Source organism: Cibotium barometz, chromosome 28 (assembly GCF_041138505.1).
Source record: "Cibotium barometz isolate CiBa-2024 chromosome 28, ASM4113850v1, whole genome shotgun sequence".
NCBI lineage: Eukaryota > Viridiplantae > Streptophyta > Polypodiopsida > Cyatheales > Cibotiaceae > Cibotium > Cibotium barometz.
In genome coordinates, this window is record NC_141073.1 from 27,027,463 (window position 1) to 27,041,064 (window position 13,602).

The 13,602-nt window shown below is 48.1% G+C and overlaps 2 protein-coding genes across 2 annotated transcripts in view; one reads left to right on the forward strand and one right to left on the reverse strand.

Moving 5' to 3' along the window:
- Positions 1-13,602, forward strand: part of LOC147622690 (SH3 domain-containing protein 2-like) — an 80,396-nt gene that overhangs the window by 38,724 nt on the left and 28,070 nt on the right. The gene's annotated exons all lie outside the window — the stretch shown is intronic.
- LOC147622691 (uncharacterized) lies at positions 1,221-11,629 on the reverse strand. Its single transcript, XM_086822297.1, has 2 exons — positions 11,115-11,629; positions 1,221-2,869 (listed from the first exon to the last, which is right to left on the reverse strand). Exons 1-2 carry the CDS (start codon positions 11,609-11,611, stop codon positions 1,354-1,356), a joined length of 2,013 nt encoding a protein of 670 aa, XP_086678423.1. The 5' UTR covers positions 11,612-11,629; the 3' UTR covers positions 1,221-1,353.

Here is a 13,602-nt window from a genome sequence, read left to right on the forward strand (position 1 = left end):
GAGTCCAGGGAAACCAGCCCCTCCCTTCTGCAAAAACATGCCGCCCTCCAAAAAGCACACACCTGGCCGCCTGTGTGTCCAGAGAAACCAGCCTGTAAGTGGCAGCCTGACTTTGTGCAAAAGAGCACGTGTTTCAGCCCTGTGCGCGTGCATTCCAGCCAGCCGGTGTCTTGCCAAAAGCACAGGAGAAGGAGATTCAATAGGCGCCTGTACACACTGCAGCGCAGCAGCCAACCAGCCCTCCAAAAGCCAAAGAGAGAGATTTAACAAGTGCCTGGCATACTGTTCTCTGTAGCGCAGCAGCCAGCCCGTGAACTCTTCCCAAAAAGCAGGTGTTGAATGATATTCAGCTGCGCCTCTCCATGATTCAGAGCAGCCCGCCAGTAACTCCTTCCAAAAAGCAAGAGTAGTGCTGCCCACCTGCAGTCCTTCCAATCAGCCACAGTAGGCCTGAAGCGCAGCCCTGAAGCACAGCCCGCCAGCCTTGTTTTCTCCCAAAAAGCATGAGAGAGAAAGAGGCGTGCCCGCCCCCCCCCCCCAAAAGTAGAGTGGCCTCTATAAATTACCTAGGGGCCTCCCAAGGTTATAATAAAACCTTTTTAACTTTAAAATCTCTGTCCCCTTCACACTTGGGGTTGTCCACACACATGGGTTTCCTTTTCAACTCCAAACTGATGCCATTCACACTGTCCTCCATGTCCCCGTGCACACCTGCATACTGTCCAGAGAAAAACACAGGGTCGTGAGACAATCTCCCAAAAAATCCCCCTTCTGCAACCCCCCATGTCCCTAAATAGAGATCATTCTTTTAATTTCCTCAAGGACGACCGATTCCACTACTCATGTCAGTCCATGTGGCTCCTATTTGACACCTTCTTGCCTTCTTGCAACAATCGAGACCCTTCTGAGGCGACTGCGTCCACTTGCTATTCTCATCGTCGGTTGCCCTAGCATCCACATACCCACGCTATACTTCCTTGATCATCCCTCTACAGGTGATTGGCTAAACTTACGCTCTGCCCATGTGATTTTCTTATTTGATACCTTCTTGCCGCTTTCCAATAGTCTAGCCCTCTTTCCAATAGTCTAGCCCGCTCTGAGGTGACTGCGTCCACTAGTCCAGCCTTTCATGCCATGCCATTCTGATCTTCCACGTCGGTCATGGGATCTTCAAGCTTTTTTTTTTCCGAGAAAAGATCCTTTCATTAGTTATATAAAAACGCCCGTAGGGCTACAAAAGATCTCTCCTGCTCCTAAGAGAGAGAAGAGCAGCGAATACATAATGGCAGCCCGGGAGACTCTCCCTAGGTGCTGCAAAATACAAGCATCAGTATAAAGAACTGAGCGGCTAAATCATACAATAGGGGGGGGAACGAGCCAAACAGGTGGCCTGTAGTGCCAACGGGGGGATCCCGTGTGTAAGGTGTAGAACGGGCCACAGCGCCAAGTGGTGTGAAAGGCCTGGCGCCGTAAGATCGCCTCATCCGAGTCTCCCCGGATGCGGTCGTACTGTCCTCGCAGGGTGTGGATCAACTCCTGCCAAATCCCCCGTACAGTCTCTGCTGGTGGCTCCAATCTCCCCTCAAAGGCCGTAAAGCACCGGGCCCTCCAGGTGAACCAGATGGTGAGGCTGCTGAGGAGCTCCCATCGTAAATCCCTCTCCTGTGTCCAGCTGGCGGACGAGAAATCCGGTGCCGGAACCAAGCGAGGCTGGCCCCTAATAAATCTGATGGCCTGACTGCCCTGCTCCATCTCATAGCCCATAGCAGGCCCTGACGAAGTCGACCAAGCAGCGGCACCCCACGTAAACTCACCCTCTGGAGAGAGGGGGGCCAGAATACGCAGCATCCGCAGCCAAATTTGCTGTGCCTGAGGGCAGTCCCAAAGGCAATGTCTCTGTGTCTCCATAGGGTGGCCGCATCGGACGCAGGCCGCCGGAAGACCGCTGTAAACAAGCCAAGTGCCAACTGCTGAGCCCCTGTGGGCGACCAGCCACTGAAAAGCCGAGATCATGCGGGCTTGCCGACTAGCCCAGAGCCGAGCCCAGAAATCCTCCAGGATCTCCTGTGAGAGTCCCTGCAATCGCCAATGCCCCGCTGCCGCTGGAGAAACCGTCCTCCTCGCCGTCAAAATATGCCGTCCCAGCCGAACAGTATACTGGAAAAAGGTGATCTCTGTGGCCTCAAGGGATGCATAAGGATCATGCCACTCGTACTCCCCGGGGTCCCACTGTAGCCGGGCTAAGGGGCGCGCTGCATATGCCCATATGCGCCAATCCGGAAGCACATCAGCAGGGTCGGGGTCAATATGCCACTTCCGAGAAGCGGCAGCCACTACCCGAATCCTCTGAAAGGTGCACTCTGCAACCAAAGGCGACTCCACCTCCACTCTCTGGAGTCTGCCCTCATCCTGAATCTCATAGTAGAGGCATCTGCCATCCTCAGTGCTAGCTCTGACAGCAATCAGGATCTCCAACTGTGTAAAGGCTCCCATCCACCGTGGGGCCACTGGCTCGAGAGGTGTGAACCACTCCTCTGTGAGTGCCTCCTGTATATCATCCCTCATAATCAACCCCCCTCTGAAGTGACTCAGCCTCTCCACCTGGATCTCCTCTGGTAGACTGCAGAAAGCCTGCCAGTCTCCAAAACTACGAGCTGGGCCTGCCGCTAAAGGTCCCCAGGCTAGACGAGGCCGAGAACCCAGCATATGACCCTGCTCCGTACGAACCGCTGGGCTCCAGATGAGCGGCTGCCTGGCCCGCTCCTCAACACAAGAAGGAGGCCGCTGAGAGAGCCCCGGTCTCAGCAGCTCCCAAGCTCTCAGGATACTCAAAGCAAATCTGTCCTCCCATCCTCTACTGAGGCCTGTCCTCCTGTAACGGGAGGCGGAAGCGTGAATTGGAATCGTATAAATGTGAACAAGATTCTGAGCACTTAACAATTGAGCATTACAACCACAAAGCTGAAAATGACAGTACACCACATAAAGGGGCCGATGATAGGCTGACCCCCCCCCTTTAGGTTATATTACCAAAAGAGTCTGCAAAGTACAAGATTATGGGTGCCTGGGGATTCACCACCAGCCTGCACCTGATTCTTCCAAATACATCATGTATGAATACATCTCAAACAAGAGAATCTGTAGGTACATCCGCCCTACACACAGGTACATCCGCCCTGCACAAGCCTCTTCACAGGTACATCCGCCCTGCACAAGAGTATCACAATCCTCACAGGTACTCCGCCCTGCACAGGATGTAAATGGATCTTTAGGCCCTGTTTCCACGCGAGAAACTGATCCAGAAACCTGTGTTCTCCGCGAGCAAGTGTTCCCAATGCTTGCCCTAAACACCTGTTACACCAGGAATCCTTGAGACACATCCATGCTCACATATTCCATTGCTGTCCGGCCTGTTTTATGCAATAACCAGTCCAAAACAGCAACTTTCCATCGCGAGAAATCCACCTGTAAAGGGTCCTACAGCCCTGTGGAGGTCCCTAGAGCTGTCCTGTATTGTCCAAGTTGACTTTGGACACCTGTAACCAGCCCAAAACTCGCAATAACCAGAAAATACAGGTCTGAAATTTACCAACCAGCCCTTTAGAAGAGTGTGGGGATCGATATCCAAGCTTGTGTGAGTCCGGGAAGCAAGCAACCAGCCCTGTAGCAACTCCCAAAGCTTCAATCAGCTCTCCAATGTGTTGAGTTATGAATAAAACAGCCCAAATGGTCTCTTGAAGGAGGCGCCTTTCTTCAGTGCCACCTATGGGGCTTGGTGGGTACACATAATGGCTGACAAGTGTCCCCATAAGGTGTCCAGGTAGGTGTCCAGCCCATAGTGCTCCATTTGTCCTGTTTGTATAAGTTTAGGTCCAACCAAATGGGAAATGGCCATAAGCTGTCCGGACTTCATTAATTTTGGTCCAACCAAATGCGAACGCATTATAAGTTGTCCGGCCACTTATTAATGAGTGTGGACCTGCAAACCAATAAACTTTAGTAGTAAATGAAATAAGCTGTAAATTGAGTGTGGACGCACTTACCACCTGCAAAACCCATAAGCCCACAGTTTTAGGCCCAAGCAGGAGTGCACACACGTGTCCACAAGGTGCCCGGGCGTCCCCGGTCCCTCGGGCTTCACAAGCCAAAATAACAAGCATTGTCCAGGCAGCAAGACAATGTCACACAAAGTAAAATAAAGTTATGGCATGCATCATTTATGCATTGTGCACATGTAAACTTGGAGAACCACCTATCATCATTCTTGTACTTGAAAATATTCCGCCTGCCATCATAACACACCATGTGTGCATGGCCGGAATCCACACGGGCACCGCCCGAAAGTCCACAAATGTCCTGCCATGTCCTTGGACTCATATGCATCCACTCATATGATCCATACACATGCCCAGGTATAATACATACATGCATCCGCATGTTTCTAGGCCTGACACGCATCCACATGTCCCTAGAATATAGGGATTTGTGACATCCCCCCGGCTTCTAATCAGTTGACCGCAACTGAAAAGCCTCCAGATAGGCCTTCAAAAGATCTGGGTAATCCTCGAAGTAGGCCTCATCCATCCATTTCGCATCCAAAGCTGAATAATTCTTGAACTTCACAAGGTACCTACGAACAAGTTTGCCTCCCGCAAGCTTTCGTTCCTTGTGAAAAACAATCTGTTCAGGTTGAAGAATCTCTTCCAGCTCATCCACCTCGGGTGGGTCTTCCAAAACCGGCTCAAACGGTGTCGGTCCCACATAAGGCCTCAATAGGCTCACATGAAAAGCATTATGCATGTTCCAATGATCTGGGAGTACAAGCCGAAATGCAACATCATTGATCTTCTCCAAGATCTGAAAAGGTCCATAGTACCTGTTGGAAAGTTTAGGATACTTTCCCTCTTTTCCTGGCCTCTTCCGAAGGCGTGCCTTTTCAAATTTCAGCAAGACCCAATCACCTTGTTTGAATTGTACATCCCTTCTATGCTTATCAGCTGCCTTTTTATTCTTGGTTTGAGACCTCTCTATGGCTGTCCGTACCTGTGCAAATGCAGTATCCAAGTCTCTGACATACTCATCTGCTGCAAAAATCTCATCCTTTGTACGAAGGATGGGTGGTAGTACCACCTTGCCATAGATAATCTCAAAGGGCGCCTTGCCCGTAGAAGTATGTACCGTATTGTTGTAGGCAAACTCCACAAGTGGCAAATACTTCTCCCAATCCGATTTGCGGTCGGATACATAAGATTTCAGCAAGTCGAGGACGGCTGAATTTGCTATTTCACTTTGCCCATCTGTCTGTGGATGGTAAGCTGATGAGAAGTTCAGCTTTGTACCCATATTGTCAAACAATGCGCGCCAAAATAAACTTGTGGTTCTAGGATCTCTATCCCCCACAATAGATTTAGGCATGCCATGGTGTTTGAATATCTGTGCCAAAAACATCCTAGCCATATGATCTGGCTTTATTGTCTTGCGCACGGGAATGAAATGTGCCTGCTTGCTAAACCTGTCAATAATGGTCCAAATAGCATCATTTCCCTGTGGCGTCCTTGGCAAATCCATAATGAAATCCATAGCAATGCTTTCCCATGGTTCATTTGGTATAGGCAAAGGTTGAAGCAATCCAGGTGCTTTATGTCGATCAAACTTGACCTTTTGACATACCATACATTCACGTACATATGCTTCAATATCCTTGCGAATATGTGGCCAAAAGAAATACCTCTCCAAAGCTTGTGCTGTGGCCAAAATGCCTCTATGACCTGCATATGGAGGAGCATGGCACTCATCCATAACCTTATGGCGAAGGTTCTTTATCACACACATACGATTTTGCATCATGAGATATCCATCTCTTATGACATAAGATGGGACAGCAATACCCTCTTGCAAATCAGCCCATACATGTGCAAAATCCTCATCCAGATGATAAGTATTACGCATATCCGATAAGTCCTCATGGTATGCAACTGTAATAGCATGAACCTGTGGTCGTCTAGATAAGGCATCCGCCACCACATTCTTTTTCCCTGGAGTGTGCAAAATCTGAAAATGAAACATTGAGAGGAAATTTGCCCATCTCATATGCTTCTCTGAGAGCTTACTTTGAGTCAAAAAGTATCTCAAACTTTGATGATCAGTTTTGACCATAAAATCAGCCCCTAAAAGATAGTGTTTCCAAATAGTAAGGGCATGAATTACAGCCAACAACTCCTTCTCATAAACCTGTAAGTGAAGCTCTGCATGTTGCAAGCGTCTGCTCTCATAGGCAATGGCATGTCCTTCTTGGTTCAAAACAGCCCCTATGCAGTCCCCACTTGCATCACATTCCACAACAAAAGGTTTGTGCAAATCCGGAATAATGAGTACCGGTCCTGAGATGATTGCACTCTTCAACTTTTGAAAGGCATCTCTCTCTTCTTGTGTCCATTTAAAGATTGCTTTCTTCTTCGTTAAGTCATGTAACGGAGCGGCAATAAAAGCAAAATGCTTGACGAACCTCCTGTAGTAAGCACATAAACCAAGGAAGCTCCTCACTTCATGGACTGATTTCAGCTCTGGCCATTCTTGCATGGTTTGTATCTTTGCGGGATCCATGCGCACACCATCCTTTGATACAATGTGACCAAGATAGTGAATCTCTGGGAGGAAGAATTCACTCTTTTTTGCATTTATGTAGAGCTGATTTTCCTTAAGCTCTTTAAACACAATAGCCAGGTGCTCACGATGTTGGGCTTCATTCTTTGAGAATACAATAATGTCATCAAAGAATATACCTGTGAACTTTCTATGCTTTCTGAACACCCTGTCCATTATCCTGTTGAAGGTAGCGGGTGCATTTGTAAGACCAAAAGGCACCACCAAAAACTCATAAAGACCAAAGGCTGTCCTGAATGCAGTCTTGTGTACATCTTGAGGTGCCACTCTCACTTGATGATACCCACTCTTGAGGTCTATTCGGCTGAAACATGCCGAACCTTCAAGCTTGTCCAAGATGTCATCAATACGGGGAATGGGAAACCGATTCTTGATGGTTATCTTATTGAGGGCACGGTAATCAACACACATCCTGTAAGTACCATCCTTCTTTTGAACAAGAAGTACCGGCGAGCAATATGGCGAGGAACTAGGCCGAATCAAACCCTTTTCCAAAAGTTCATTCACCTGTGCCATAATCTCTTCTTGTTGACTAGCACTCACCCTGTATGGTGGCCTATTAGGTGGAGAGCTACCGGGAATTAGATCTATGCAATGATCTTCCGGCCTCTCTGGTGGTAACCTTGCTGGCAAAGCATTTGCAAAACAATCTTTGAATTCATTCAAAAAGTTAAGCTTGTCTTGATCTAATGCACTAACATCAACACTAGAATGTTCAATGGTATCACGTACAAAAACCAAGTAAGAACAAGCTGATTTCTTTATTGCCTTATTAATTTGTACATGGCTTACAAGAGGTATGGTACTTCCAGTAGTACCAGCATCTATAGAGTGCTCACGGCCTCTATGTACAAAGCTGATTTTCTTCTCTTTGTAAGCCTTAATAGGCTCTAAACGGTGATGCCAGGGCATCCCCAACAAAACATCACAACCTGTAAGAGGAGCCACTAGAAAGCTCTCATAGTCGAGGTAGTCCTGTATATGTACACGGAGCTTACCAATGACCGGAGTTACATCAACCTGTTTGCCCTCAAAGGCGGCATCTGCATTCATTTGCATTCCCATGTCTTCCACATTGAGACCTATGGCGGCAGCCATTTGTACGGATATAAAGTTATCTGTGGAAGCATCATCAAAAAGAAACAAAGCGGGCTGATCCTTCAATTTGCCCCAAGCCTTGCATATGACTCTACTCTTGGGCTCATGCCCTGTATTACCCTGCACATCGGGTACAACATTCACAAGAGGCTTTTGCACATTAGGCTCAGCATTCTTAGGATTCTGTGGGCATTTAGGATATATATGATCTTTACTGCCACACTTAAAGCATTTTCCAGCCTTCCTGTACTCTTCCAATTGCTGTTTTGAGAGCCCAAAATTGTGGCGTTTACCCCCCGGCTTCTTTTCGGAGTCATCCTTTGCATCTCGGCCATCTTTGGGAGCATTCTTAGGTGGCTGTCCACCCTTTTTCTGGTCATAACCAGCCCTGAATTTGCTCTTGTTTTGACCTGCAAATGGCTTATTTGTGGGTGCTTTTATGTGCAAGTTCTCCGCAATCATGGCTGAGTGTATAAGCTCTTGTATGGTCTTATTTGGGTACACTCCCAAGCTTTGTTGGATGATGTGATGGAGCCCCGATTCAAACTTTCTCTTCTTCTCGTCCTCTCCAATCTTCATGAAGGGAGTAACCTTGAGAAGGACTTTCCAAAACTTTGCTATGTATGAAGCAACGGACTCTCCCTCATCTTGGGACAGCCAATCCCACTCCTTGCGTACATCCTTTGCAAAGTTTGGTGGTAAGAATTGATCATAAAACTGAATTTTGAAAGAAGACCAAGTTGGGGCAGCACTTCCATCAAGTATTTTTGCAAGCCACCAATCACTTGCCGTATCCTTGAGATGCATTCCCACATGCCTGAGCATAGACTTTTCCGAAAAGTCTTCATTGCAAAAAGCTATCTCAAACTGTCTAATGAAAGCAAGTGCTTTGGTAGAGTCCATCCGTCCCTGAAAGTTTTCAAACTTTACATCCTTGTCACCGGACTTGAACTCTCGAGGCTTCTTCCTTCTATATGCATCCCTATGTACATCCTGTTCATCTGCATGATGATGATGCCGCGATGAAGATTCACGATCCCTCTTCATTCTCTCTTGAGTCACACTCTCCAAATGAGTGGAAAGCTCAACACGAGAACGGACATGTCTTCTTGGAGCATAGCGGGAATGAGTAGAGGATCCCTCATCCTTACTCTTCTCTTGACCTGCATCAAGCCTAGCACCAGGGACTCTTGTCCTTTCAGCATTTGGCACTTGCTGTGCTCTTTCTGCTTGTTGTGCATCATGTGCATCACCATGGGCAGCCATGAGGGGTGGCTTCTTGAAAGCCAAACTACCATCTACTTCAGTGTATACATCACCCTTAACCATTAGGTATGCAAGTGCAAGCTCTCGGGGTTTCTCAACATCCATTTCCTTTGCAATTGCTTCAAAAGTGACTTCATGGACCGAAGCCTTTGCCTTCGCAGCCAACACCCTTTGTACATCCGGGTCATTTTTCAATGACCTAAGCTCTTCGGTTTCAGCCCTATAGCGTCGCACTTGACGCCTCAAAGATTCCAAATCAGAATGCATAGTGTCATGAGTACCTGCATCTCCATAGACATCATTGCCTGCAGCATCTCTTGCATCCTTTGTACCATGAAATTCACGGTCCTGTGTGTTCTCCACACTGTCAGAAATGTGGCTGTCCATGATACTCAAATCAGGTCACCACTTATGATTCCAAGCCTCAGACCGTTTTCCAATGAGGGGAAAAACTGAGCTCTGATACCAATGTAACGGGAGGCGGAAGCGTGAATTGGAATCGTATAAATGTGAACAAGATTCTGAGCACTTAACAATTGAGCATTACAACCACAAAGCTGAAAATGACAGTACACCACATAAAGGGGCCGATGATAGGCTGACCCCCCCCTTTAGGTTATATTACCAAAAGAGTCTGCAAAGTACAAGATTATGGGTGCCTGGGGATTCACCACCAGCCTGCACCTGATTCTTCCAAATACATCATGTATGAATACATCTCAAACAAGAGAATCTGTAGGTACATCCGCCCTACACACAGGTACATCCGCCCTGCACAAGCCTCTTCACAGGTACATCCGTCCTGCACAAGAGTATCACAATCCTCACAGGTACTCCGCCCTGCACAGGATGTAAATGGATCTTTAGGCCCTGTTTCCACGCGAGAAACTGATCCAGAAACCTGTGTTCTCCGCGAGCAAGTGTTCCCAATGCTTGCCCTAAACACCTGTTACACCAGGAATCCTTGAGACACATCCATGCTCACATATTCCATTGCTGTCCGGCCTGTTTTATGCAATAACCAGTCCAAAACAGCAACTTTCCATCGCGAGAAATCCACCTGTAAAGGGTCCTACAGCCCTGTGGAGGTCCCTAGAGCTGTCCTGTATTGTCCAAGTTGACTTTGGACACCTGTAACCAGCCCAAAACTCGCAATAACCAGAAAATACAGGTCTGAAATTTACCAACCAGCCCTTTAGAAGAGTGTGGGGATCGATATCCAAGCTTGTGTGAGTCCGGGAAGCAAGCAACCAGCCCTGTAGCAACTCCCAAAGCTTCAATCAGCTCTCCAATGTGTTGAGTTATGAATAAAACAGCCCAAATGGTCTCTTGAAGGAGGCGCCTTTCTTCAGTGCCACCTATGGGGCTTGGTGGGTACACATAATGGCTGACAAGTGTCCCCATAAGGTGTCCAGGTAGGTGTCCAGCCCATAGTGCTCCATTTGTCCTGTTTGTATAAGTTTAGGTCCAACCAAATGGGAAATGGCCATAAGCTGTCCGGACTTCATTAATTTTGGTCCAACCAAATGCGAACGCATTATAAGTTGTCCGGCCACTTATTAATGAGTGTGGACCTGCAAACCAATAAACTTTAGTAGTAAATGAAATAAGCTGTAAATTGAGTGTGGACGCACTTACCACCTGCAAAACCCATAAGCCCACAGTTTTAGGCCCAAGCAGGAGTGCACACACGTGTCCACAAGGTGCCCGGGCGTCCTCGGTCCCTCGGGCTTCACAAGCCAAAATAACAAGCATTGTCCAGGCAGCAAGACAATGTCACACAAAGTAAAATAAAGTTATGGCATGCATCATTTATGCATTGTGCACATGTAAACTTGGAGAACCACCTATCATCATTCTTGTACTTGAAAATATTCCGCCTGCCATCATAACACACCATGTGTGCATGGCCGGAATCCACACGGGCACCGCCCGAAAGTCCACAAATGTCCTGCCATGTCCTTGGACTCATATGCATCCACTCATATGATCCATACACATGCCCAGGTATAATACATACATGCATCCGCATGTTTCTAGGCCTGACACGCATCCGCATGTCCCTAGAATATAGGGATTTGTGACACCTCCTCATCTCTATGAAGATCCAGCGAATCTCTGGTGCCCAAGTACCCCCTGCAGGGGGCGCCCGAGCCTGCAGTCGCTGCAAGAGGAGCTCTTTCCAAGGCTCAGCGCTTGGAAGCAACCCCCGAACAATAAGCTTCCCCAATAAGGCTCTACTCTGATCGACTGGATCTATAATGCCCAAACCGCCCTGAGCTAGCGGAAGTGTAATAACTGCCCATGCAACCTTTGCCCGAGCTGGCTGACCGTCCCGCCCAGACCACAGTAAGTTCCTGATCAGCCTCTGTACCTGGCTGATGCAAGAGCTCGAGAAAATCCAGCAAGACGTAATGTACCACATGGTCGCTAACAGCACCTGATTTGCCACCACCACCCTCCCAGCCAAGGATAGTCGAGCTGTACTCCAGTACAATAGCTTCTTCCGAATGCTCAGAAGAAGCGGGGCAATCTGCTGCTCAGGTGACAAATCGAGGCCAATCTGGCATCCCAAATACCGCATTGCTGTGCCTGGAGGAATCCATCTAAAGCCGGGGTCCGGGCTCCATGCCGGAGTGGGAGCACTACTGATCCGAAAGGCCACTGTCTTGCGCCAATTGATCAATGCTCCCGAAGCTGCACTAAAAACCTGGAGCGGCTGCTCAGCCCGAATAAGGTTGGCCTCTTGGCCATTCAAAAATAAGCCCGTGTCGTCTGCAAACTCAGCATCAAGCAAATCCTCCCCCCGGACTGGGAGCTCAAGTCCTCTCAAACCAACCTCCTCTGCCGTCAAATACATACTCATAGCCTCCGCAAAGAAGAGAAAAAGGAAAGGGGCGAGAGGACACCCCTGACGGACTGATCTGGTCAGCTCAAAACTCGGCCCCCGTCCTCCTGCAATCAGCACCTGGCTGCGAGCTGTGGAATATAGAGCTGCCACCCCTCTGATCCATCCTGTCTCAAAGCCCAGGCGAAGCATAGTGCCCTCTAAGAATCCCCAATCAACTCTGTCGTATGCCTTCTCAAAATCAAGAAGCATCACGACCAAGTCCTCTCCAAGAAATCTAGCTCGGGCTGTCGCCTCCCAGAAAGTAAAGATGTTGTCAAGGATACTGCGCTCCTTGACAAATCCTGTCTGAGTAGCATGAATCAACTCCCCCAGGAAGGGCTGGATCCTCAAACTCAAGGCCTTTGCTAAGACCTTGTAGACAGTATTGAGGATCGTAATAGGCCTCCAATGCCGAATGTCATCTGATACTCCCTCCCCCTTGGGGATAAGATAGATCAAGCCCTCTGAAAAGCTCTGCGGCATCACCCCAGTGTCCAAAACATGCTGAAAGCCCCTGCGGAGGCCTGGCCCCAAAAGGTCCCAATAGCGCATAAAAAAGGCCGGCGTCAGTCCGTCCTCCCCTGGGCAACTATGTCGCGGCAGGACCCTCAAGGCCTCGGCAAGCTCAATCTCTGACAGAGGCGCACCTAGAACTGTACACATATGGGATCTTCAAGCTTTATCTAAGGTTGCTAGAGCTTGTCCTCGCCATCAGTCCAGGAGGACGCCAGGCTTGCCAGTCTGGCAAGCTACAATAGGATATAGTTTTGTTAGAGAAGGGTTACGAGCAACTTTGTTGTGTTGAGATTTACTAGCGCCTATGAGAAGCATTATGATACTATTGATTTCCTAAGATTCTTCTCTTGTGTTTTGGACAGTTGTCCGTGGGTCCTTTGATTGAAATGACGAACTCGTGATGCTCTTCATGAGATTCCAGTGTAGGACTTAGTTGTGGTAGCGGTACTTGGAGACCGACTAGCCATTTTTGGCTGCAATTCGTGCCAGTGAGTAGCTATAGGCACAATGTCATTTGGGGGCTGACATGGTTTGTCACCTTTGAGTGCTACACACTTATGGTAGCCCCAGAATTGACGGAGAAGGTGGTAGGGGATGTGGTATTGGGAAGCTTGATGTGGTCTAACCCGAAAGTGGGTGACATTCAGGTAGGAGTCTCGTTGTATCAAGACCAAGCCAAGGAATGAATTGATCGCTATGAGGCCAGTGCCCTCCGAAGGCTAAACCCCTTTGGGCCTTCATCTATTAACAAGGAGTGGGTGACATGCTACACATGTCACACACTACCTCCTCTCTCGCCAAGAGCTATCTGTTTCACAAACAAGATGTAGGTAGACATAAAAGATTAAGGACCATCTGGGAGGGTTGTTGGCAAGCCCACCACCTAACAATGGCTCCATGTGAATCACTCCTAAGCTAGGCTAAACCTAAATTAACCACACATTATCGCACAAACCTGGTGTCTCATAATAGTGACGTCCATTATCCAATGTTTGCTAGAGCTTGGTCAATTCCTGATGTGGATCTTGATCTCCTAGGAATCCTCCCAACTCAAGATCTCCAATTATGGGCTTGGAGTAAGCAATAAAAGCAACAACTAATATAAGCAGTCTTGAGTCACTTAACATTCAGCCCAATAATCATGAGCCTAACCCATCAATAAAGCCAGC

What these genes read in the sequence shown, in the direction of transcription:
- LOC147622691 (XM_086822297.1), bottom strand. Translation starts at nt 11,611, where the DNA reads ATGCGGTATTTGGGATGCCAGATTGGCCTCGATTTGTCACCTGAGCAG. An exon ending in ATCTTCATAGAGATGAGGAG is followed by an intron (nt 2,870 to 11,114) that starts GTGTCACAAATC and finishes CCGTTACAGGAG; the next exon opens with GACAGGCCTCAGTAGAGGAT.